A 27,172-nucleotide genomic window follows, 5' to 3' on the forward strand; every position below is an offset into this window, starting at 1 on the left:
TAAATGTCTCCTTCTGTGACTCTCCTTTTTCTTTATAATGCTGCTGTGAATTGTCTTGGGATATTTTGTTACTTTAAGAGTCCGAACAGAAGTTGTGCTGTTTTACAACACACTTCTTTCAATCAAGTACTACCCTCAGATCACTGAGATAAAGATCAATGAATGGATCTCCTTTCCTGTCATTTTCATTTCTCAATGCAATCTACTGTAATACTTTTTAAATCAAACTTCCTAATCCACCTTGCTTCTCTCACAGTCTGTCTTGCTGTCACACGGTAATTGCAGTCTTGTGTGACCTCATGTTGTAGAAAATCGTGCAATAGAAATAATGGGGCCCATGGAAAAAACAGGGTTGGGGGCAAACCACCAGAAATATCTAAATATGCAAACAAAAATAGTAGTTAGCCTAACACAAATGATAACACAGTCTAAGTAAATGTTGAAATCATGTTTTAATGCAATAATACAATAAATTTAACACTAAAGGGTTTAAGTTTGCCGAGTTACAGTACTGTATTAAGACAGGGCTGAGGGTCATCATCAACATCATTATTACTCTCAGGTGCAGGGTTACAACAAAAGAAAAAATTTAGTCGAGAAGTGGATGGTTGAGGTTCATTGGCCTCAGACAGTTCCTTGAAGGTTGGTTTTAAAAAGACAGTTAGTTTTTGCTGCTTTGCCATCTTTCTTGTTTCATGTAGTTGTTGTGAGGGTGCCAGATAAGACTATGTGCAAACTGCTATCCTGCTGAATCTGTATTCTAGTCATTGTCTTCTATGAGCTGCAACTGCTTGTCTTCTATCCCGAGGGAAGTTGAGAAGAGAGAAGTGGAAAGTTCTCATGGTGGTGCATCCTGGACTACTTCATCTCCACCTCGAGTTTCAATTTCCCCCCCAGCAACAAGTCGTTGTAGATCAGTCTCCACTACTTCAAATCCAATTTGCTTTGCAAAAACGACACAACAATCTTTGGTTGCTGGAAGCTCCTCTGATGGTTCAGTGTCTGTAAAGCCATGACGAAAATCCGGGAGAAGCTTCCTCCAAACTGCATGCAAGCAGTCCTTACTGACATCACCCCAGGCCTCCACAATGATGTCAATAGCATTCTTAATGTTACAGCTCTTCCAAAATTGAAGAACACTGTCCTCATTATCCCCCTCAGTAGCTGTAATCAACTTCCTGAATGTGCAACTTAAATAATAAGCCTTAAAAGCTAATATTGCACCCTGGTCCGTGGATTGAATGAGAGAGGTTGGTTTTGGAGATAGAAACAGCATTTTTGATGTTTTCGGAAAGCTCACCAATGGTGCATTGTTCAGAATAAGGAGAATCTTGAAATCCAAATCTTTTCACCTGCAATAATTTCTAAAAACATCCTCGAAATCATCAATAAGGTCAGAAAAAAATTTGTCCCATCATCCAACCTCTTTTGCAAGACCAGAAGTAAACACCAACAGTGGACCTAAGGTAAGCACGGATGGAATCGCATAACACCAAATGGGAATTCATGTTTTTAAAAAAATCATTCCCCAATTCACCAATTGTGTTATAGCCAAAACGCATTTATAGGAGAATGACCTGTACTTACATGACCAGGTTTATATTCAATATTTTGCACTTACATACAGTACACTCAACTCAGTGTGGTACTCCCTATGACAGTCATTCTTCTCCAGAGGATGTGTTGCACAATATAAAAGAGTATTTAAAATAGCCTCTGTGTATTTGATTCCATAATGCAGTGTTCCAGGTAAACATCTCAAATGAACTCCATGAATTCTCCTCCTGTCTACTTTCCCTAATTTGATTTCTTTGGTCTTCATGAAGATTACAGTCTCCACAATTGTTGCATTATTATTCTTCTAATTTCTCAATCTGTCCAACAGTATAAACATTTAGAAAATCAGTGCTTTCCAATTTAGTTACTTACTCACTGCTTTACACTGACTCTATTTTCCTGCTCTTCAAAGCAAAGTTCCTTCCTAGCTCCTCTCATGCTTTTTGATGTAGGACTAATCCACTCTTGACTCCTATACAATTTCATTTGAACTTTCAAAAGCTCAAGTACTTAATTAGATCCCAATCTTGGTCACTATGAAACTATTTGTCAGTACAATTACAGTAAATCCTCAGTACCTGTGAAATCATGAATTCATCAAGCACGCCAAAAAAAAAGTACCAACAAAAATCAACATCCGCAGACAAAAATCACATATCCATGACTTTTAACCTATTTTTATTGAGCTCCACACTCACGAATTTCATCATTCACGAAGTTTTCAGAAATGGAACACATCACCATGAAATACATACTGTATTTCATGGTGATGGCGATGGTCTAGTGGTATTATCACTGGACTGGTAATCCAAAGATCCGGTAATGTTCTGGGGATTCTGGTCCAAATGCCACTATGGCAGATGGTGCAACTTGAATTTGCCAAAAAAAACTTGAATTAAGAGTCAAATGATGGCCATGAATCCACTACTGGTTATCTGGAAAATCGCACCTGGTTCACAAACTTGTTTCAGGGAAGGACTCTGCCACCCTTACCTGTTCTGGGTTGCTGCAGCACATGTGGTAGATGGTACCCACTGATGCCATTACCAGTGGTAGAGGGAATAAATACTTAAGGTAGTTGTCAGGGTATCAATAGGTCTCATGTATGATATCAAATCTCTCAAATGCAATTGAAACAGTTATTACCCAGACAACGGGAGAATCCTGGTCAGAGCACTGAGTGTAGAAGTTGGGAGGTCATGTTGTGAGGGTACAGGGCATTGGCTAGGCCACGTTTGGTATGTTGCGTGCAATTCTGGTCCCCTTCCTATCGGAAGGATGTTGTGAAACTTGAAAGGGTTTAGAAAATACTTCCAAGGATTGCTCCTTTTGTGTAATGAAAAAGCAGTGGGGCAAGAGTTTCTCACTTCACAATTTCTAGTCATAGAGTTATATAGATAGACAGCGTGGAAACAGACACTTCGATCCAACTTATCCATGCCAACTGGAGATGGTAAGCCAATCTAGCCCTGCTTGCCAGCACTTGGCCCATATCCCTATTCATATTCCCATCCAAATGCCTTTTAAATGTTGTAATTGTACCAGCCTCCACCACTTCCTCTGGCAACCATTCCATACATGCATCACCGTCTGCATAGAAAAGTTGCCCCTTAGATCTCCTTTTATATCTTTCCCCTCTCACCCTAAACCTATGCCCTCTAAGTTCTGAACTCCCACACACCAGAGAAAAGACCTTGTCTATTTGTTCTACCCATAGCCCTCATGATTTTATAAACCTCTAAAAGGTAATCCCGCAGCGACCAACACTTCAGGGAAAACAACCCCAGCCTATTCAACCTCTCCATCTAATTTAAATCTTCTGATCCTGGCAAAATCCTTGGAAATATGTCCTAAACTCTTTCAAGTTTCACAACATCCTTCTGACAGGAAGGAGACCAGAATTGCATGCAATATACCAAACTTGGCCTAACCAATGCCCTGTCCCCCCATAACATGACCTCCCAACTTCTATACTCAATGCTCTGACCAATAAAGGAATATAACAAACATTCTTCACTATCCTATCTACCTGTGACTCCACTTTTAAGGAACTATGAACCCACACTCCAAGGTCTCTTTGTTCAGCAACACTCCCCAGGACCTTACCATTAAATGTATAAGTCCTGCGAAGATTTGCTTTCCCAAAATACAGCAACTCGTATTTATCTAAATTAAACTCCATCTGCCACTCCTCAATCCCACAGGCCCATCTGATCAATATCCCGTTGTAATCTGAGGTAATCTTCTTCACTGTCCACTACACCTCCAATTTTGGTGTCATCTACAAACTTACTAACTGTACCTCTTATGTTTACATCCAAATCATTTGTATAAATGACGAAAAGTAGTGGACCCAGTGCAATCCTTGTAGCACACCACTCATCACAACCCTCCACCACCACACCTGTCTTCTACCTTCAAGCCAGTTCTGTATCCAAATGGCTAGTTCTTCCTGTATTCCATGAAATCTAACTTTGCTAACCAACCTCCCATGAAGAATCCTATCGAATGCCTGACAGGAGTCCATATAGATCACGTCTACCACTCTGTCCTCATCAATCCTCTTTGTTACTTGTCAAAAAACTCAATCAAGTTTGAGAGACATGATTTCCCATTGACGAAGCCATGTTGACTATAAACATGTATATATCCTGTCCATCAGGATTCCCTCCAACAACTTGCTCACCACCGACGTCAGGCTCAATGGTCCACAGTTCCCTGACTTTCCCTTACCAACTTCCTGAAATTGTGGCACCACGTTAGCTAATCTCCAGTCTTCTGGCACCTCACCTGTGACTATCGATGATACAAATATCTCAGCAAGGGACCCAGCAATCACTTCCCTAGCTTCCCACAGAGTTCTAGGGTACACCAGATCGGGTCCTGGAGACTTATCCACTTTTATGCATTTCAAGACATCCAGCACCACCACCTCCTCTGTAACATGCACATTTTTCAAGATGTCACCATCTACTTCCCCACATTCTATATCTTCTATGTTCTTTTCCACAGTGAACACTGATGCAAAATTCTTGTTTAGTATCTCCCCCATCTCCTTGCAGCTCCACACATAGGCTGCCTTGCTAATCTCTGAGGGACCCTATTCTCTCACTAATTATCCCTTTGCCCTGAATGTATTTATAAAATCCCTTTGGATTCTCCTTAACCCTAATTGCCAAAGCTATCTCATGTACCCTTTTGGCCCTCGTGATTTTCCTCTTAAGTATACTCCTACTGCCTTTATACTCTTCTAAGGATTCACTAGATCTATCCTGTCTATACCTCACATAAGCTTCCTTCTTTTGCTCAACAAAAACCTCCATTTTTCTAGTCATCCAGCATTCCCTATACCTACCAGCCTTTCCTTTCACCCTAACAGGAATAGACTGCCTCTGGACTCTTGCTATCTCATTTCTGAAGGCTTCCCATTTTTCAACCGCCCTTTTACCTGTGAACATCTGCTCCCAATCAGCTTTCAAAAGTTCTTGCCTAATACGGTCAAAATTAGCTGCCCTCCAGTTGAGAACTTCAACTTTTAGATCTGGACTATCCTTTTCCATCACTATTTTAAAAATAATAGAATTATGGTCGCTGGCCCCAAAGTGCTCCCTCACTGACACCTCAGTCACTGGCCCTGCCTTATTTCTAAAGAGTAGATACATCCACATACTAACTCAGAAAAGTTTCTTGTGCACACTTAACACATTCCTCTCCATTTAAACCCTTAACACTATAGCAGTCTTAGTCGATGCTTGGAAAGTTAAAACCCCTACCATAACCACCCTATTATTCTTACAGGTAACTGAAATCTCCTTAGAAATTTGTTTCTTGATTTCCTGCTGACTGTTGATTGGTGGTGGTGGTGGTGGTGGTGGTTGGGGGGTGGGGGGTGGGGGGGGGAGGGGGGGGGTGGAGAACGATCTATAGTGTATTCCCAATAAGGTGATCATCCCTTTCTTATTTCTCAGTTCCACCCAAATAACTTCCCTGGACGTATTCCCAGGAATATTCTCCCTAAGTACAGCTGTAATGTTATCCCTTAGCAAGAACGGCACTCCCCCTCCTCTCTGGCACCCCTTTGTATCCCTCCTGAAGTATTTGTATCCTGGAACATTAAGCTGCCAGCCCTGTCCATCTCTGAGCCATATTTCTGTAATTGCTAATGATATCCCAGTCCCATGCTCCGAACCATGCCCTGCGCTCATGTGCCCTCCCTGTTCGGCCTCTTGCATTGAAGTGAATGCAGTTTAGTTTACAAATCCTATGTTATTCTCTGCTGTGTTCCTGCCTGCCCAGACTGTTTGATTCACTCCTTTTCTCAAATGGTACCAGTATCAGATTGATCTCTTTCCTCACTAGTTTCTTGGGTCACACACTGCCAGTCTCGATCCCAGGAACCTAGCTGTTCATGTTACATTCCCCTGAGAGTCCATCACCCGCTATATCTTCCAAAACAGCATACTTGTTTGAGATGACAATAGCAACAGAAGACTCATGCGCTATCTGCTTACCCCCTCCTACCTTTCCTGGAGTTTATCCACCTACCTGACTGTATCGACGGATTTTCTCCCTTCCTATAACTGCCATCATCAAACCTCTTAATTCTTATAAATTCCTCACAGCCTCTAACTGCTGCTGCAGCCGATCCATGGGATCTGATAAGATTCACAACCAAAAACACTTGTTGCAGACATAACCATCAGTAACACGGAAAGTCTCCATAAATTCCCACCTCTGACAGGAAGACATATCCCTCTACTAAAGGTCATCTTTGCTCCTTCACAACCTACAGACCCAGAAAATAGCACCACCCATTTGCTCTAAAAACAGTACTCTAAGCTAATTTAGTTCTTATGGTTCATATTTTAAAAATTTAAATCAAGGGACAGATCTGAATAAAATATATCTCTAACCTGTCTTTTTATACCCCAGCATATATAGGATTGATCTACTCAAATTTACAATCAATGGTAACCCCTGAATGCTGATGGTGGAACATTCAATGATGCAAAACCACATGACATGGGACAATGGTTACAGATTCTCTTTTTGCAGATGATCAATGTATGGTACTTACCTGGTGCAAATGACTCTTGCCACTTTTCTGAAAAAATGGGAATGATATTGAACACTGCGCAATCATTGGTAAAAAGAGTCAAAGTACGGTACTGGAAAAGCACAGCTGGTCAGGCAGCAACCGGGGAGCAGGAGAGTAAATGTTTCAGGCATATGCCCTTCATCAGGAATGAGCTGACGCCAGTGTTAGAACCACAACTATTCACATTATACATTAACAATCCAAATGAAGGAACTGAGGGCATTGTTACTCAGACTGCAGATCACAGATTTAGATGGAGGGACAGGTTAGTGTTGAGGAAGTGGGGAGGCTGCAAAAGGACTTGGACAGGCTAGGAGAGTGGCCAAAACGTGGCAGATGGAATATGGTGCAGGAAAGTGTGAGATTACAAACTTTGATAGAAAATAGTCTGTGTGTCTTCTTCCTAAGGGGAAAAGGCTTTGAAAATCTGAAGTACAAAGGGACACTCAAATCCGAGTGCACAAGTCTAATAAGGTTAACATGAAGGTTCAGTTGACAGTTATGAAGGCAAATACAGAGCATTCATTTTGAGAGGGCTAGAATACAAGAACAGGGATGTGTTGCTGACGCTTTGTAAGGCTCTGGTCAGACTGCATTTGGATATATGATGAGCCATTTTTGGCCTCATAAATAAGGAAGGATGTGCTAATATTGAAGAGGGTCCATACAAAATTTACAAGAATGACCCTGGGTATGAAAGGATTGTCGTATGAGAAGCAGTTGAGGACTCTTGGACTGTACTCAATGGAGTTTAGAAGAATGAGGGGGTGATCTCATTGAAACTTATAGAACACAAAGTGGCCTGGATAGAGGTCATGGAGAAGATGTTTCCACTGATAGGAGTCTAGGTCGTGAGGTCACAGCCTCAGAATGAAGGCTAAGCCCTTTAGAACTGAAATTGGGAGAAATTTTTTCAGCTAAACGGTGGTGAATCTGGGGAGCTTATTGATACGGAGGGCTGTGGAGACCAAGTCCTGCATACACCTAAGAAAGAGATTAATAAGTTCTTGATTAATAAGGGAATCAAAGGTAATGGGGAGAAGGCAAGAAACTTATCAGCCATAATCAAATAATGGAACAGATTCCAAGGGCTGAACGTATAATTTTTCTCCTATATCTTATGAACAAGGTGAACAAGAAAAGAACGTTTCTCTTGTTGGCCAACTGACAATTAGGCAACACTGTTTATAATTAACCATTGTCCTTTTCAGAGAGAGAGGAGAGCTTTTTCTATCAGAGTTAAGACTTTGGAACATTCCATCTTAGAAGACATTGGAATCAGGATCAATGATTATTTTTAAGGTGGAGATGGAGAAATTCTTTTTCGGCAAGGAAATCAAAGGTTATGGCAGGGTGGGAGTGGGGTGCGATGTAGAAGTCATCAGATAAACAGATCAGCCATGAGCTATTGAGTAGTGAAACAGGCTTGAGGTGCCAAATGAGAGTGTGGTGCTGGAAAAGCACAACAGGTCAGGCAGCATCAGAGGAGCAGGAGAATCGACATTTCAGGCATAAGCCCTTCATCAGGAATGAGGTTTGTGGGACAGGGGCTGAGGGATAAAGGGGTTGAGGGTGTGGCTAGATGGAAGGTAGCTGAGAACGCAATAGGTAAATGGTGGCAGATGGGAAGGTGATAGGAGGGTGGAGCGGATAGATTGGAAAGACGATGGACAGGTCAAGAGGGCTGTGCCAAGTTGGAGGCTTTGACTGGGACAAAAGGAAGGACGAGAAATGAGGAAACTGATGAAATCTATATTGACCCCTTGTGGTTGCAGGGTCTCAAGGTGGCAGATGAGGCATCCTTCCTCCAGACGTCGGGTGGTAAGGGTTTGACGATGGAGATGGTCCAGCACCTGCATGTCCTTGGTGGAGTGGGGGTTGAAATGTTCAGCCACAGGGGCTGTGGGGTTGGTTGGTGTGGGTGTCCCAGAGATTTTCCCTGAAACGATCGGCAAGTAGGCGTCCTGTCACGGGCTCTTGCCCAAAACGTTGATTCTCTGGCTGCTCAGGATGCTGCCTGACCTGTGCTTTTCTAGCACCAGACTCTTGACTCTGATCTCCAACATCGGCAGTCTTCACTTTCTCTTAGTTGAAGTGCCAAACAACCAACTTCTGCTGTTAATTTGTATCTATGTTCAAGTTGGTGTGCAAGATAATGAAAGCCCATATGATCAAACGGTTTCCACATTGATCAGTTCAAAAAAGTCACTAGACAAGACATTGAGAGTGAATTGCAGTTGGGTGAGGCTAGACAACCTGGTGATAAGGGTCTTCTCACTCACCTGCAAGAGGCCATATGGAAAATCTTGTACATACAACCATGGAGCACAACACTGAGGTGGATAGTGTTGCATACTGCACATCGCAAATGACAGATTATGTAACAAAAGCTGGAATACATTCTTCAAAAGAGGTGGTGGTTGACTCTGAAGAGTCCGATCAATGCCTACCTCTTCAGCAGTGGATGATAAGGTCAGAGAGATGCTCTGGGATTTTGCACTGCATCATCATACCACCAAAAACATATTTGACTGCATCAATGACATAGTGGGCTGTCACTTGCTTATCCAAAGACAGGATACAAAACAGTAAAGTATTCTAAAATTTTCCCAGAGATTAGTTTCACAGCAAAGCTCTGGCCTTTTATAAGGCTGACCACTGTATAGTGAGAACAAGTTGAACAAAGACTTTTTTTAAACACCTTCACAGTATTTGGCATTTGAATTGTTGTTTTGACATTTTTTAAAAAAGTCATGTGCACGGGTGATGCAGAAAAGGCCAGTTAAGGTTTGAAATCTCACCACATCAACTGGTAGAAACCTACTTCAACTAATAAACCTGCAAGTGAAAGCTCATCTCAGTAATAGTGACCATGTCATAAAATCCATCTGGTTCACTTCGATCCATTACAAAATGAAATGTGTTAACTGCTTGGGGATTTATATGCATACCAGGTACTAAAGTGATGCATCCATGTGAAACAGGGCCTCCTCAGATATCACAAGCTCACTGAAAATTTGAGGGCAGATCCCTTGGAATTTGAATCTCGGGATTTTATCATACATTGTTGAGTGCCTGGAGTCACATGAAGGCCATACTGAGTTTAGACAAATTCCCACCCTGTGGGAAGCCAAAGAATCAGACGATTTTTTTTGCACAGCAATGAGACTTACATTTTATTTTAATGTAAATTCCCCCAACTCCCATGGGGAAATTCAAATACATCTCTCCACCTTCGGGCCTCTAGACTACTTTCCCAGAAGCATCGTCACTGAGCTACAACTTGCCCTGCAAATCCCACATCAAGTCACACCCAACTTTTCTATGCCATCTAAATCAGACCAATACCATTTCACAACCTAAAGTTGTGGTGGGGGTTGGTGGAAGGGGACACTGTCAAAGAACATCTCCAGTTCAAGTGATGCTGGCTAAGGAATAAAGATTGGCCAGGGTACCAGGCAAAATATCTCTGCTCCTCTTCAAATCACATAACAGGATCTTTCATCCAAAAAGGCACATAGGACCTTGGTGTGAATTTAATCCAAAGTGCAGTGAATCACCCCCACATTACTTGGGCTGATGTTCCCAATGCAACGTGCCCAACTCTTGCAAACTACTTTCTCACAGCTCAAAGTGTGGCCCACTGATCCATGACGAACATCCTCAAACTATGAATGGATGATTTCAAAACAATGACAAACAGCACAGCAGCAGCTGAACATCTTATGCACCAGTATAAGTTAAGTCAAGCAGAGAAGAACTCTCCTCAGGCACAGGGACGCCTGCTCCACATACCTTGTGCGTTTCCATTCTGTGTTGTGCTATTGATGTCAGTTTTCCGATGACCATTTTTAACCGTTCCTGCGTTGCGACTGAAATCATGTTTACTATGTCAATGGGAACGTCCGTGATTCCAAACCTTTTAGCTGCAAAACATTTTGTTTGAAATATATTCTCAAATTTTTTTTTTGAAAAACATGGAATATTTTTCCAACCAAATTGAAAAGGTCCAAGACAACAAATCTCCAACCAAAAGGTTTCCCCTCATCAATTGACCCTTCCCTTCCACCTTGCCAGACACAATCTCAGTCCTGTATTTCAGCCATGCTCATCATTTACACAGAAGTAAGGAAGCACATCACCAGCTATACACACTCCTTAGCCACAGTGACACAATATACAGTATGACAAGAAACAATACTGCCAGGGCAGAATGGAAACAAAGGAAAGATACTGAACTGAAATGCAATGCAGCCAATTCATAGAATTCTGCAACACAGCACAGGTTAATCGGCTGTGCTGACAGCTATGCTCTACACCAATAACTTCCTATCACTTACTTTACATCACCATATCAGCATATGTTGCTATTCTTTCCTACCACATGCATGTATCTAGCTTCTCTGAAAGGAATTCCTGTAAATCACCTCAACCATTCCATGTAGCAAATTCCAAAGTTGCACTGTTCAGAGTACTAAGCTGCACATTTAATTGGAAAAAAATTTGTAGACCCACTTTTAAACTAAGCATTAAATTGAATTTGTCTTCAATACAGGTTTGCCTCTGGGTTAGTAAATGGTGAGCAGAAGCAAGACTTTTTATCAGCAGGACAAATGAGGTGATAATAATATTTACATATGCAGAAATAGTGAGGATTACTGCACTCTCAGGTGTAGGAAGACCACCCAGATTGGGGATGTCAGACGGCCTAGATTCTAGAATGACCATGGATATCTGTATTATCCAATATTTGGCTGTGAAAAGACTTCAAACAGAAGGAGCCCACAGGGATCAGTCAGTCGCATTTTTATGGTGGGACTAAGCCATAGCCTTGGGATTTTGGGGTTGTTTACTGGGCCAAAATTTGTCACCCATTTATAACTGTTCCGAAGATGATGAGCTTGAACTGCCACAGCCCGAGTTGTGCAGAGACACCCAGAGTGTTGCAGGATTTTCACCCAGCAAGAATGAAGGAATTGCGATACAGTTCAAAACCAGGATGGCCTGTGGATAGACATACATGCCAGTCGTGGTGCTCCTTTGCATTTACTGCCTCTGTCCTTCTAGGTCATAGAGACTGCAGTGCATCTTGAAGATGGTTCATACTGCTGTTACTGGTACATCAGCGAAGAGGAGAATCATATTAAAGGCGGCAGATGGGATGCCAATCAAGCAGGTTGCTCTGTTCTAGGTGGAGTCAAGCTCCTTGAATGTCATAGAACATAGAAGGATACAGCGCAGTACAGGCCCTTCGGCCCTCGATGTTGCGCCGACCGAATCCTACCTAACCTATACTAGCCCAATAACTTCCAAATGCCTATCCAATGCCTGCTTAAATGACCATAAACATTGGAACTGCACTCATCCAATCAAGTGGGGAGGATTCTATATCTGGACATGAGCCTTACAGATGGTGGACAGTTCTTAGGGAGTCAAGTGGTGAGTTACTTGCTGCAGGATTCCTTGACTCTGACCTGCTCTTATATCCACAGTATTTACATTCCAGACAGTTATAGATCATTGGTACCCCCAAACTGCTAATAATGGGGGATTCAGTGATGGCCATGTCATTAAACGGCAACAGGTAATGGTTAGATTCTCTCTTATTGGAGATGGTCATTACCTGGCAGCTGTGTCACTTGCCATTCCAAAGTCTAAGCCTGAATATGATCCAGGTCTTGCTGCATATACACACAGATTGCTTCAGTATCTGAAGTGTCATAAATGGTGCTGAAAATGGTGTAATCATCAGTAAACAGCCTTTTCCTCCAGTGTAAGGACAGGAATAAATCTTGATGAAGCAGCTGAAGGTGATTGGATCTAGGAAACTATCCTGAGGAATTTCTGTAGTATTATTGAGTATTATGGAAAGGGAAAAAGACTCAACTCAAAGGGTATCCAAAAGTCCGGGCTAGTATGGTATAATTCTGGATTAGTGGTGCTGGAAAAGCACAGCAGTTCAGGCAGCATCCAAGAAGCAGCGAAATCCACGTTTTGGGCAAAAGCCCTTCATCAGGTTACCTAGTATGGTATAATGTTCCATTTCTGTGTATTCTGGAAATCCATCTATCAACGCACTTTTGCAATGAAGTTAAAATGTTTGCATAACAATCCCAATGTAGACATGCAAGTGGAATTCATCAATAACAACAGGTTCACCATTTATATATGCCCTGTCAGCATGAGGACCTTATTTTACAGTCGTTCAGTTTTTCCTCAACACAGTGCCCCCTGACCAACATAGAAAATCTCCTTGACAGATCTATGCAATGCACAGACAAAATCAATATACTGCAATGATGGAGTGGCTTTAACATATTAACATCCCCGTAGCTTGACAGAGTATTACCAAACCATAAGCAGGTTAAAAACAAATGCCAGAGAAACTCTGCAGGTCTGGCAGCACCTGTGAAAAGTTAACATTTCATGTGTGACATGACTCTTCTCTGTAACTATGCAGCTAGCCTTCCTGAGCTTCTCCATTCTTTTCTTTGTTATTTCACAATCTAGTATCCACAGGATTGTGCTTTCACAAGGAGGTATGAGCACAGACAACCACAAGGGGAGAAAGATTGAGGGATTTGGGGAGGGATTACCTAAACGTAGGGCCGAGAGGGCTGAAGGCAGAACTCTTAACAGTGATGTAATTAAAAACAAGATGCAAAAGCCCAGATTTTGTTAATGTGAAGGGCACATTAACAGTTGGGATCAGTTGAATCCTTTGAAGAGTATAGGCATAGAGGAGTACAATTAGGAGATAAATCAGGAGGACAAAAAGGAGGCATGAGATAGCTTTGGCAAATAAGGTAATGAAGAATCCAAAGAGATTCTACAAGTATATTAAGAGTAAAAGAGTAACTAGGGAGACAATAGGGCCTCTTGAGAATAAACAAGGCCATCTATTTGTGGAAGCACAGGAGGTGGAGAAGATCCTAAACAAATAATTCACATCAATACTTACTGTGAAGACAGACATGTAAACTAAGGAACTCAGGAAAATAAATAGCTTTGTTTGGAAAAGAGGCCACATTACAGAAATGGGGGTGCTCAAGGCCTTAAAACACAGAGGTAGATAAATCCTCAGGATCTGATCAAGTGTCTCCCCAAGACATTGTGGGAAGCTAGACAAAGAATTGCTGGACCCTTAGTGGAGAACTTTGTATCATCGACAGCCACAGGAAAGGTGCCAGAAGATTGGAACGTGGTTGATATTGTGCCATTATTTCTCTCGGCGGAGCAGGTAACGGCTGTCTGGTGGTGTTTTTTTTAAGTCGCGATATAGTCCAGTTATTTTTTTTAACGGCTAAATTTAAAGTTTTTTTAAGCGCCTAGTGGACCCGGAAGCTGGTGTCGCGCTAGCTTACCTGGGAAGGTATTTTCTTCTTATAAAAGTGCGCAGGCGAGGAACCCGAGGCACTACAGGGGTAGAGCCTCCCACCCATCCTCCTCCTCTAACCTAATAATAAGACCTGTTGTGGTAAGCAGGTAAGTGCTGCATTTTGCTTGTTTGTTTCTTTAGGTCTAGTTTTTAAAGTTTACCTTTTAGAGGGATGGCAGCGAAGGCAGTGCAATGTTCCTCTTGCAACATGTATGAGGTGAGGGAAGCCATTAGCGTCCCTGCTGATTACACTTGCAAGAAGTGCACCCATCTCTAGCTCCTCCAAGACCGTGTTAGGGAACTGGAGCTGGAGTTGGATGAACTACGGATCATTCAGGAGGCAGAGGTGGTCATAGATCAGAGCTTTAGGGAAGTAGTTACTCCAAAAGTTATAGAGAGATGGGTGACAGTGAGGGGGAGTGGGAGGAAGCAGCCAGTGCAGGGACCCCCTGCGGTCATTCCCCTCAAGAACAAGTATACCGTTTTGGATACTTGTGGGGGGGGATGACTTACCAGGGGTAAGCAACGAGGTTCAGGCCGCTGGCATGGAGCCTGTCCCCGTTGCTCAGAAGGGAAGGGTGGAGAAAGGTAATCGATAGTTATTGGGGACTCAATAGTGAGGGGCACAGATAGGCGGTTTTGCGGGGGCGACAGAGACTCACGATTGGTATGTTGCCTCCCAGGTGCAAGGGTACGTGATGTCGCTGATCGTGTTTTCCGGATCCTTAAGGGGGAGGGGGAGCAGCCCCAGATCGTGGTCCACGTTGGCACCAACGACATAGGTAGGAAGAGGGGTGAGGATGTTAGGCAGGCTTTCAGGTAGCTAGGTTGGAGACTAAGAGCTAGAACGAACAGAGTTGTTGTCTCTGGTTTGTTACCCGTGCCACATGATAGAGAGTCGAGGAATAGGGAGAGAGAACAGTTAAATGCGTGGCTACAAGGATGGTGCAGGAGGGAGGGATTCAGGTTTCTGGACAACTGGGGTTCGGTTCTTTCTGGGGAAGGTGGGACCTCTATAAACAGGATGGTCTACACCTGAACCTGAGGGGCACCAGTATCCTTGGGGGGAGGTTTGCTAGTGCTCTTTGGGAGGGTTTAAACTAACTCTGCAGGAGCATGGGAACCTAGACTGTAGCTTTAGGGTACAGGACCTTGAGTGTAGGGAGGTTAGGAACAAGGCATTGATCTCGAAGGAGGGTGCCTGTAAACAGGAAGGTGGCTTGAAGTGTGTATACTTCAATGCCAAAAGTATAAGAAATAAGGTAGGTGAACTTGCAGCGTGGGTTGGTACCTGGGACTTCGATGTTGTGGCCATTACAGAGACGTGGGTAGAACAGGGACAGGAATGGCTGTTGCAGGTTCCAGGGTTTAAATGTTTTATCAGGGTCAGAGATGGGGGTAAAAGAGGGGGAGGTGTGGCATTGCTTGTCAAGGATAGTATTACAGCGGTGGAAAGGACGATGGAGGAAGACTTGCCATCTCAGGTAGTTTGGGCTGAGGTTAGAAATAGGAAAGGTGAGGTCACCCTGTTAGGAGTTTTCTACAGGCCTCCTAATAGTCCGAGAGAAGTAGAGGAAAGTATTGCGAGGATGATTCAGGAGAAGAGTGAAAGTAACAGGGTGGTTGTTATGGGGGCTTTAACTTCCCAGATATTGACTGGGAAAGCTATAGCTCGAGTTCGTTAGATGGGTCGGTGTTTGTCCAATGTGTGCGGGAGGGTTTCCTGACACAATATGTAGACAGGCCAACAAGAGGTGAGGCTATACTGGATTTGGTTCTAGGTAATGAACCAGGCCAGGTGTTAGACTTGGAGGTAGGTGAGGACTTCGGGGACAGTGACCACAACTCGGTGACTTATCCCTCTCCATCACTAGAGTAAAAGTGTGCACTGCAGGGCAAGAGTTATAGCTGGGGGCGGGGAAATTATGATGCGGTGAGGCATGACTTAGGATGCGTGGATTGGAAAAATAGGCTTCAAGGGAAGAACACAAATGATATGTGGAGATTGTTCAAGGAGCAGCTAATGGGTATCCTTGATAAGTATGTACCAGTCAAGCAGGGAGTAAAGGGTCTTGTGAGGGAGCTGTGGTTTAATAAGGAATTGGAATCCCTTGTGAAAGGGAAGAGGGCGGCCTATGTAAAGATGAGGCGTGAAGGTTCAGTTGGGGCGATTGAGAGTTATAAGGTAGTCAGGAAGGATCTAAAGAGAGAGCTAAGAGCAGCGAGAAGGGGACATGAAAAGTCCTTAGTTGGTAGGATTAGGGAAAACCCAAAGGCTTTCTATAGGTATGTCAGGAATAAAAGGATGACTAGGGTAGGTATCGGTCCAGTCAAGGATAATAGTGGGAAGCTGTGCGTGGAGGCGGAGGAGATTGGAGAGACACTAAACCAATACTTTTCGTCAGTATTCACTCAGGAACAGGACACTGTTGCTGATGTGAATATTGAGTCACAAGTGATTAGAATGGATGGCCTTGAGGTATGTAGGGAAGAGGTCTGGGGAATACCGGAAAGGATGAAAATAGATAAGTCCCCTGGGCCTGATGGCATTTATCCTAGGATCCTCTGGGAAGCTAGGGAAGAGATAGCGGAGCCATTGGTCTTGATTTTTATGTCATCGTTGTCTACGGGAATAGTGCCAGAAGACTGGAGGATAGCGAATGTGGTCCCCTTGTTCAAGAAGGGGAGTAGGGATAGCCCTAGTAACTATAGGCCAGTGAGTCTCACTTCTGTTGTGGGCAAAGTCTTAGAGAGAATTGTAAGGGATAAGATTTATGAACATCTGGATAGGAATAATGTGATCAAGGATAGTCAGCATGGTTTTGTGAAGGGCAGGTCGTGCCTCACAAACCTTATTGAGCTCTTTGAGAAGGTGACCAAGGAATTGGACGAGGGTAAAGCAGTAGATGTGGTGTATATGGATTTTAGCAAGGCGTTCGATAAGGTACCCCATGGTAGGCTAATGCAAAAACTACGGAGGTATGGCATTGAGGATGCATTAGAGGTTTGGATTAGGAATTGGCTGGCTGGAAGGAGACAGAGGGTAGTAGTTGATAGTATAGGTTCATCATGGAGTGCAGTTACTAGCGGTGTTCCACAAGGATCTGTTTTGGGACCAATACTGGACCATTTTGGGTCCAGTATTCCCCAGACCTCTTCCCTACATACCTCAAGGCCATCCATTCTAATCACTTGTGACTCAATATTCACATCAGCAACAGTGTCCTGTTCCTGAGTGAATACTGACGAAAAGTATTGGTTTAGTGTCTCTCCAATCTCCTCCGCCTCCACGCACAACTTCCCACTACTATCCTTGACTGGACCGATACCTACCCTAGTCATCCTTTTATTCCTGACATACCTGACATACCACTGACCTAGAGAAGGGGCTTGAAGGCTGGGTGAGCAAGTTTGCGGATGAAACGAAAGTCAGTGGAGAGGTGGACAGCGAAGAAGGATGTGGCAGGTTACAGCAGGATATAGATAAGTTGCAGAGCTGGGCAGAAAGGTGGCAAATGGAGTTCAATGTAGCTAAGTGTGAAGTCATTCGCTTTGGTAGGAGTAACAAGAAGATGGATTACTGGGCTAATGGTAGGCTACTTGGTAGTGTGGATGAGCAGAGGGATCTTGGTGTCCATGTACACAGATCTCTGAAAGTTGCCACCCAGGTAAATAGTGCTGTGAAGACGACATATGGTGTACTGGGCTTTATTGGTAGAGGAATTGAGTTCCGGAGTCCTGAGGTCATGTTGCAGTTGTATAAGACTCTGGTGCGGCCTCATCTGGAGTATTGTGTGCAGTTTTGGTCGCCATACTATAGGAAGGATGTGGAGGCATTGGAACGAGTGCAGAGGAGGTTTACCAGGATGGCATGGTAGGAAGATCGTATGAGGAAAGGCTGAGGCACTTGGGGCTGTTCTCATTGGAGAAAAGAAGGTTTAGGGGAGATTTGATGGAGGTGTACAAGATGATTAGGGGTTTAGATAGGGTTGACAGTGAGAACCATTTTCTGCTAATGGAGTCAGCTGTTACTAGGGGACACAGCTTTAAATTAAGGAGTGGTAGGTATAGGACAGATGTTAGGGGTAGATTCTTTACTCAGTGGGTTGTGAGTTCATGGAATGCCCTGCCAGTAGCAGTGGTGGACTCTCCCTCTTTATGGCCATTTAAACGGGCATTGGATCAGCATATGGAGGTTATTGGGCGAGTATAGGTTAGGTAGGCTTCGGTCGGCGCAACATCGAGGGCCGAAGGGCCTGTACTGCGCTGTATTTTTCTATGTTCTAAAAGGCTGGAAGGAGAAACCAGGGAACAATAGGAAGGTGAACCTGATGACAGTGTTCGGTGAGTTGGTGGAGGGTTTCTGGGAGAGACAATCTACATGCATTTTGAAAGGCAATGACTGATTAGGGATAGTCAGTATGGCTTTGGCTCAAGCACTGACATGATTGAGCTGTTTGAAATGGTGGGGTCTAGATTAGAGCGGTGCTGGAAAAGCACAGCAGGTCAGGCAGAATCCGAGGAGCAGGAAAATTGACATTTTGGGCAAAAGCCCTTCATTAGCCCTTCCTAATGAAGCGTTTTTGCCTAAAACATCGATTTTCCTGCTTCTCGGATGCTGTCTGACCTGCTGTGCTTTTCCAGCACCACTCTAACCTAGACTCTGGTTTCCAGCATCCACGTCCTTGTTTTGACCCTGTTTGAAATGGTGACCAAGAAGATAACTTTAAGATAAAATAAAAGAAAATAAAATACAATCTTAAGATCATTTTAAGGTGAGAGGAGAAAGATTTAAAAAGGGACCAGGGGGGCAATTCTTCCACATGAGAAGTGGTTTGTATGTGGAATAACCTTCACAGAAAGTGGTAGATGCAGACATATTTACAATATTTAAAAGCCATTTGGATAGGTACATGAATAGGAAAGGTTCAGAGGGATATGTGCCAAACGCAGGAGAGTGGAACTAGTTTAGTTTGGGAAACTTGGTCGGCATAGGCTAATTGGACCAAAGGATCGGTTTCCATGCCATGTCACTTTATAACTCTAAGACAGATGAAGGCAGAGCTGCAGATGTTGTCAATATGTACTTTAGGAAGGCCTTCAACTAGGTTCCATATGGTTAGACCACATGGGATCCAGGAAGAGTTAACCAATTGGATACAAAATTGGCTTAGCTTTAGGAGACAGAAGGTAGTAGTAGTGGATTGTTGCTCGGACTGGAGATATGATCAGTGGTGTGTCACAAGGATCGGTGTTGGATTAACTATCATCTACATAAATGATTTGGATGAGAATACGGGAGGCATGATTAATAAGTTTGCAGACAACACCAAAATTGGTGCTGTAGTGGACAGCGAAGGTTATCTAAGAGCACTACAGGATCTTGGTCAACTGGGCCAGTGGGCCAAAGAATGGCAGATAGAGTTTTATGTAGATTAATGAAAGGTTGCATTTTGGTAAGACAAACCAGTGCAGGGCTTACACAATTAATGATGGGGTTCTGGAGAGTGTTGTTGAACAGAGACACCTAGAGGTACAAGTACATAGTTCCTTGAGAGTTCCATCACAGGTAGACAGGGTGGTGGAGGCAGCATTTGGCATGCTTGTCTTCATCAGTCAGAGCAGTGAGTACAGGAGTTGGGACGTGTTATAGCTGTGTGTGATATTGGTAACGTCACAGTTGGAGTACTGTTTTGGTACAATTTTGGTCACCCTGCAAAACTGTTATTAAACTGGAAAGGACGCAAAAAAGATATACAAGATTGCTACTGAGACTGGAGAGTTTGAGTTATAAGGACAGGCTGGGGCTTTTTCTCTGGAGTGTAAGAGGGCAAGGGGTGACCCTATAGAGATTATAAAATCATGAGGAACATAGAAAAGATGAATGGCAAAGATCTTTTTCCCAGAGTAGGACAGTCCACAACTCAAGGGTATAGGTTTAAGTTGACAGGGGGAAGATTTAAAGAGGACCTGAGGGGCAACTTTTATCCACAGAGGTTAGTGGGTACGTGAATCAAGCTGTCAGAGAGGAGTACAATTATAATATTTAAAAGAAATTTGGACAGGTACATAAACAGGAAAAGTTTGGACCGAATGCAGGCAATTGGGATGAGTGCAGTTTAGGAAAGGTGGGGGGCATGGACAAGTTGGATCGAACGGTCTGTTATGATTCTGTATGGCTCTACAACTGTATCTAGGTTGGAGGAAGTTACAAACACAAATATTGGGAAAGTCACGGTCATAACAGAGGTTTGGAACAAGGATGAGAATCTGAAAATTGCCAGATTGGGAGCTAATGCAACTCAGACAGAACAGGGGTAATATGTGAATGGAACTTATATCTAAGTTAGTATATGGGGCAGTAGAGTTTCAGATGCACTTTCACTTATGCAAAATGGAGAATGCAAGACCTGCAAGATGGACATTTCAATGGTCAACTCAGCAGGTCTTGTAGCATCTATGGAGAGAGAAACAGTTAGTATTTTGAGTCCAGTATGACTCTTCTGGTTCCAACCTGATTCTGAAGGGTCACATTGGACTTGAAATATTAATTGTTTCATTCTTCATTGATGCTACCAAACCTAATCAGTTTCTCCTAATGCTTTCTTACTTTAAATTTCCAGCATTTTGCATTTATTTGAATAGTCATTCTACACATAACAAAGTCACAGATAATGATTTCAGAAAATGCAGTGAAGAAAGGGAACAGAATTATAGAATCCCTATAGTGCAGAAAGATGCCATTCAGCTCACTGAGTCTGCATTAACCCTCCAAACAGCATCCCACTCAGAGCTAGACCCCTGTAACCTTCATTCACCATGGCTAATCTTCCCCAGCCTGCACACCCCTGGACATTATGGGCAATTTAGCGTGGCCAATCCACCTAACCTGCACATCTTTGGACTGTGGGAGGAAACCGGGGCACTGAGAGGGGACCCATGCAGACACTGGGAGAATGTGCAAACTCCACATGGAGAGTCAGTCAAGGCTGGAATCGAACCTGGATTCCTGGTGCTTTGGGGCAGCAGTATTAATCACTGTGCCATCATGCCACCAGAGTCTGACCCTGTTACAGAGATTTGAAGAGATTGTGTTAAAAACAACATGAAGATCGGAAACGCTTCAGTTCAACCTTAGAAAGGGGAGAAGAATGGAGTTAGTGGCTTGGGGTACAGTTTGTGCAGGGACTAAAGATAACTACAATCTTGCCAATTTTTAATTGAAAGAAATGTTTACTAATCCACCACTGGATATTGGACAAGCACTCTAACTAACCCTAACATTTCAGGTAATAGGTGGTGTGCAAACGCTGAATATCTGCAGTATTCATGTTAAATCTGACACTGATGGATTTGTATTGCAATAACAAAATAAAGTTCCCCAGGAAAAAGAGGGACAGGGTCCTCATTCTAACCTGCGCCATTAGACGGAGAAATGACAAGGCTGACAACCAAACACAAGGCTGACAATGAACATAGTTTCCATGACCATGGGGTTCAAACACCTTAATTAGATCAAAATAAAATTAAAATGCATTTGTACCGCAGGTAAAGTGTGCCATAAGTGAGAGGAACATTACATTTGAAGGTAAAATGATGTTTTATCTGGCAAATTCTCGCTGTTTTTCTAGCAAGTCATTTGAAGATTAAAATACATACCCTAAGGAAAATTGGATTTATTTGAAGAGTACACTGATTATTGCTCAACTTTTACATTAAACCTTTTTCTAGGTGAATTTATTGTTTAGCAATGTTAGTGCTGGAAAACAGAATAACTATTTCAGCCATGCACTCATTGAACATTGTTAGGATAGGTACATTTGCTGGAATTCAGAAGGATGAGGGGGCTCACACAGGAACATATAAAATTTGAACAGGAGTAGACAGGGTAGATGCAGGAAGGATATTCCTGATGACTGGAAAGTCCGTAACTAGAGGGCACAGTTAAAGGATTGGGGCAGATCATTTACAATTGACACTAGGAGAAAGCTGTTCATCCAGAGAGTGGTGAGTCTGTGAAATTCTCTACCACAGAGAGCAATTGAGGCCAAAACATTTTATGGTTTCAAGGAGAAAATAGATAAAACACTTGGGGCTAAAGGAATCAAAAGATTTGAGGTACAAGCAGGAACAGACTACAGTGTCAGATGATCAGCCATGATCGCAAGTGAATGGCAGAGCATAGCTGAGGGGTCGAATAGCCTACTCCTGCTCCGATTTTCAATGTTTATAACATGGGTTAGATATGAAAAAACAACTCTGTACACTGACTCCATCAATCAGAACAGGTGCAAGATGGGTATTAAGAACAGACTCTTCCTCCACACCCTTTGTTTCAAATCTAGGTCCCAAAAGTAACTTGGACATAACACCGTCTGGAATTAAGAATCTACTGATGACCATGCAATCACTGCTGATAGTCAGAAAAATTCATCTTTCTCAATAATGTCCTCCAGGGAAGGAAATCCATCAGGAGGTGAGGATTGCAGATGCTGGAGATCAGAATCGAGAGTGTGGTGCTGGAAAAGCACAGCAGGTCAGGCAGCATCCTAAAAGTAGGAGAATTGACATTTCAGGCATAAAACTCTTCATCAGGAAATCTGTCATCCTTACTTGTGCTGGCCTACACGAGATTTCAGACCCACAGCAATGTGTTGACTCTCAACTGCCATCTGAAACAGCCTAGAAAGCAACTCAGTTCAAGGGCTGCTAGGGATGGGCAATAAATGCCGGCCAACCAGAGACAAGTGAATAAAAACACAAAGGGGTTGGAGATCTGAAATGAACAGCAGATTCAGGACTGAAGCTGGAAAGGAGAAAGATATTGAATCATCTTAGCACTGGAGTAGTCTGACAATGTACAGGTTGAAATCATGGAACGGTTAACACAAAGAAGGAAATCATTTAGCGCAATATGCCCACTGCAGTAGAACAGCTCAGTACTCCCCTCGTGCACTGTAATTTTACCTTCATATAATTATCCATTCCTTTTTGAAAGCTAGATTTATGGATGCTTGTACAACATTTTCCAGCGATGCATTTCAGATTTTAACTACACACGATGTAAAAAGGTTTTTACTCCTAGCTCTTTAGCCATTGATTTTAAATTGGTATCTTCTGCATCTTGGTCTTCCAGAGGGTTGCTCTCATCTACATTGTCTAGACCACAAACGTGTGCAAAACATTTCTGAAATTTCCTCTCATGTTTAATTTCTCTAAAAAACAACCACCAGAACTTTTCCAATCTATCCACAGAAGTCTAGATGGCATGGTGGTTAGCACTACTGCCTCACATCACCAGGGACATGGATTCAATTCCAATCTTAAGTAAATGTACGTGGAGTTTGCACATTCTCTCAGTGTTGGTGTGGGTTTCCTCCGGGTGCTCCGGTTTCCTCCCACAATCCAAAGATGTGCAGATTAGGTGGATTGGTAATACTAAATTGCTCATAATGTTCAGGGATCTGTAGCTTAGCCATGGGAAATGCAGAGTTACAGGAAAAGGGTAGGGGGATAGGTCTGGGTGGGATGACCTTCAGAGGGTCATTGTGGACTTGCTGCACCAAATAGCCTGTTTTCACAGTATAGGGATTCTATTTTAAGTCCCTTACCACTGGAACCATTCTTGGCACATCTTTCTGCATTCACTCTAATGCTACACTGTAGCTGCAGTGTTGCTCTTTGTAGTAGTTACTTGATATTCAGAAGGCATTTGTGAAAGTGTGGAGTCAAAGATTACTGGGGAAAATAGAAGCTCACGGTGTAGCATGTTACATATTGACATTCTCTCTCTATAAGAATCTCAGGGAGTCCCTCTCCCACTGCAACTCCCAGGTCATTTCCTCTTCCCTCAATCTCTTCAACCATGTCATGAAACAAACTCGGTACCACAGCCACATTTGCTTCCTCAGTGCCTGCCTCCGTAACCAACTCATCCCACATTGATCAATTATTAGCTTGCTAAAACAGGAAGCAGAGTAGGAATAAAGGTGCCTTTCTCAAACTGACAGGACGTCACGAACGTTGTGCCACAGGATCAGTGCTGGCTCTTAATATTTTTACAGCTTGTATGGATGAAGGGATCAAAGATATTATAGCTAAATTTGCCAAAAGGTACAAAAGTGAGTTTTACAGTTTACATAAGGTGCTGTATAGGATGAGCTGAAGGACAACAATTGTAGATGTCATTTGACAGTTGCATGATCTTGAATGAGTCCTGTGAGCATTCCTGTACATGCTGCAGACAGCACAATCAAAAATGTGTTTTCTGTACTAGTAAGCAGCTTGTTTTCTGTATCTGCTTTTCTGTGCTGGCTGTTTTGTTACACTATGAGTCACAGACTGACACGCTCCGAGAGTTGGACTTCACCTCGGACCAGGATCGTGGACGAGCCAAGCCTCCAGATCAGCCATCAATCGAGGGGTCTCTGACCGGCAGAAGGGCGTGAGACTTGTTACTTTCTTTTTCCTTTCTTTTCCATTTATTATTACTATTATCATTATTATTATTACTGAATATATATTCTTGTTTAAGAAAACTGTCGTTGAGTCTTGTCTTAACTACATTTAACCAAATCCAAAAACAACAGATTGGTTACACCTTGTGTTCCAAGACAGGTGCCGACAAAGGGATACAGACAGATTAAGTAAATGGGCAAAGATCTGGTAAATGGCTTCTCATTTCATAAGCACATGGATGATGATGGAATAGTGCAGGGGGACGAACTAAGATTGGCTCAACATCGAGGGCCGAAGTGCCTGTTCTGTGCTGTATTGTTTTATGTTCTCAGTATAAAGCGGAAAACTGTCTTTTTTTAAAAAAAAGCAGATTACCTAAACACTGAGCGTTTGCAGAAAGATCTGGGTGCCTGAGTATACGCATCACAAAAGGCTAGCATTGTTGTCAACAATCACACTAACAAGTAGGATTGTCCACCTCAGAAGTTGTGTGTCACTGGTCTTGTGTTCTGGGGGTCCTTGTGTGGCTGATGAGCCAGACACGAGAACTGCATCTTTGACCACACTTGGAAAGTTGCTCTAGAAGGTGGAAGTGGTCTTTGGCTTTGAGAACGTTGGCATTTCTTCCTCCCATTCCCTTTCTATATTCCTCTTGCCAATGGGAAACAGTTGTTCCCATTCACAGAGGAGGTTCCTCCAAATTCATCTCTACTGAGCGAGGGTATCCCATGTAGTAACATTTGTTACATTTCCTGAGGGAAGCCTTCAGGGTGTCTTTGAAAGACTTTTCGCCCACCTCTTGTTTGAGTGCCTTCTTCAGATAGGCGAAGATGATTTGCTTTGGCATTCGGAACTCAGGCATCCTAAGCATGTGGCTGGCCAGAGTAGCTGGTTTCAGATGATCCTGGTTTCAATGCTAGTGCTGTTGGCTGCTTCAAGGCCACTGGTGTGCACATCTGTCTTCCCAGCTGATGCAAAGGATCAGAATCAAATAGCATTTGTAGGACTGATCAAGACCATAAAGCCGGAAGACCATAAGATACAGGAGTAGAGTTAGACCATTCAGCCCTATCTGCTCTGTTGTTCAAACATGGCTGATTTGCTTTTCAACCCCATTCTTCTGCCTCTTCCCTAAAACTGTTAATCCCCTTAGCAATCAGAATCTTAAACACAATCAATGGCTTTGCCATTACACCTTATGGAGCAAGAAGGTCCACAAGTTTACTCTGCTGTGGCTGAAGAAATTCCTCTGCATCTCAATTCTAAAGGGTTGTCCCTTCACTCTGAGGCTGTGCCCTTAGGTCTTAATCTCTCCTTCTACTGGAAACATCTTCTCCACATCTACTCTAACCAAGCTTCTCTGTATCCTGTAAATTTCAATCAGATCTCACCTCAATCTTCTAAGACGCATCGAGTATCGACCTAGAATCCTCAACCATTCCTAGAATGACAAGCTCTTTACCCCCAGGACCATTCTCGTAACCTATGGACCCCTTCCAGGATCAAAAACATCCTCTCAGATACAGGGCCTAAAATTGCTCACAATATTCCAATTGCAGTCTGACCAGAGCCTTAGTACATCTCTCCTCTTGTATTCTAGCACTCTCAAAACAAATGCTAACATTACACTTGGCTTCATCACTGCCAACTGAACCTGCATGCTAGCCTTAAGAGAAACCTGAACCAGGACAAAGTCCCTTTGTGTTTCAGATTTCTAAAGTCATTCCCCACTTTTGAATTTTAATGGAGAGATCATTCACTGTTCCACCCTCATGTTGGAAGATGACATAGCACTAACCAGTGATACACACTTAGAAATGGACAAGAATCTAAAGATTATCCAGCAGTTTTGCAATAGTACAGGTCTGACTATTAGTAATAAGAAAACAAAGGGTTTCTACCTTTCATATAAAAGTAAGATCTTTATATATAATCATAGAACCCCGAGAGTGTGCAAACAGGCCCTTCGGCCCAACAAATTCACACTGGCCCTCCAATCAGAAATCCATTCAGACCCATTCTTCCCTACCCTATATTCCCCCCCCTCCCCCTGACTAATGCACCTAACCTACACATTCATGAACACTATGGGCAATTTGGACTGTGGGAGGAAACCGGAGCACCTGAAGAAAACCAACGCATACAGGGAGAACGTGCAAACTCGACACAGACAGTCGTTCGAGGTTGGAATTAAACCTGGGTCCCTAGCGTTGTGAGGCAGCAGTACTGAGCCACAGTACCGCTCCACTGAGCCAGCACTGCTGGGTGAAAGAGAGAGCCAATAAATTTCCCCAGGCGAGACATAGGGATACCTGGGTGCCCGTATAGATCCATGGGCAGCATTTGAGGGAGCAGAACTACAGATAAGGGCAAAGAATCTTAATTCGGAGTTGAAAAATGTATGGCTGGAAAAGAGCAGCAGGTCAGGCAGCATCCAAGGAGCAGGAGAATCGAGGTTTCAGGCATAAGTCCTTCTTCAGGAATGAGGACGGTGTGCAAGCAGGGTAAGATAAAAGGTAGGGAGGGGGGACTTGGGGGAGGGGTGTTGGGAATGCGATAGGTGGAAGGAGGCTAAGGTGAGGGTGATAGGCCGGTGATAGGGGGTGGGGGCGGAGAGGTCGGGAAGAAGATTGCAGGTCAAGAAGGCAGTGCTGAGACTGAGGGTTGGGACTGAGATAAGG

General features: G+C 43.2%; 1 protein-coding gene across 4 annotated transcripts in view; it reads right to left on the reverse strand.

The window, feature by feature from the left end:
- LOC132823623 (transcription initiation factor TFIID subunit 4-like) overlaps positions 1–27,172 on the reverse strand; it is a 339,253-nt gene that overhangs the window by 209,623 nt on the left and 102,458 nt on the right. For 3 of the 4 annotated variants that reach the window (XM_060837554.1, XM_060837553.1, XM_060837552.1), the window contains exon 12: positions 10,451–10,581. The exons of the other annotated variant lie outside the window; for it this stretch is intronic. In XM_060837554.1, the coding sequence (XP_060693537.1) occupies positions 10,451–10,581 (131 nt within the window). The remainder of the gene's footprint in view (positions 1–10,450; positions 10,582–27,172) is intronic. 4 annotated transcript variants of the gene reach the window in all.

The sequence above is a fragment of the Hemiscyllium ocellatum genome, chromosome 17 (genome assembly GCF_020745735.1).
Source record: "Hemiscyllium ocellatum isolate sHemOce1 chromosome 17, sHemOce1.pat.X.cur, whole genome shotgun sequence".
Classification (NCBI taxonomy): domain Eukaryota; kingdom Metazoa; phylum Chordata; class Chondrichthyes; order Orectolobiformes; family Hemiscylliidae; genus Hemiscyllium; species Hemiscyllium ocellatum.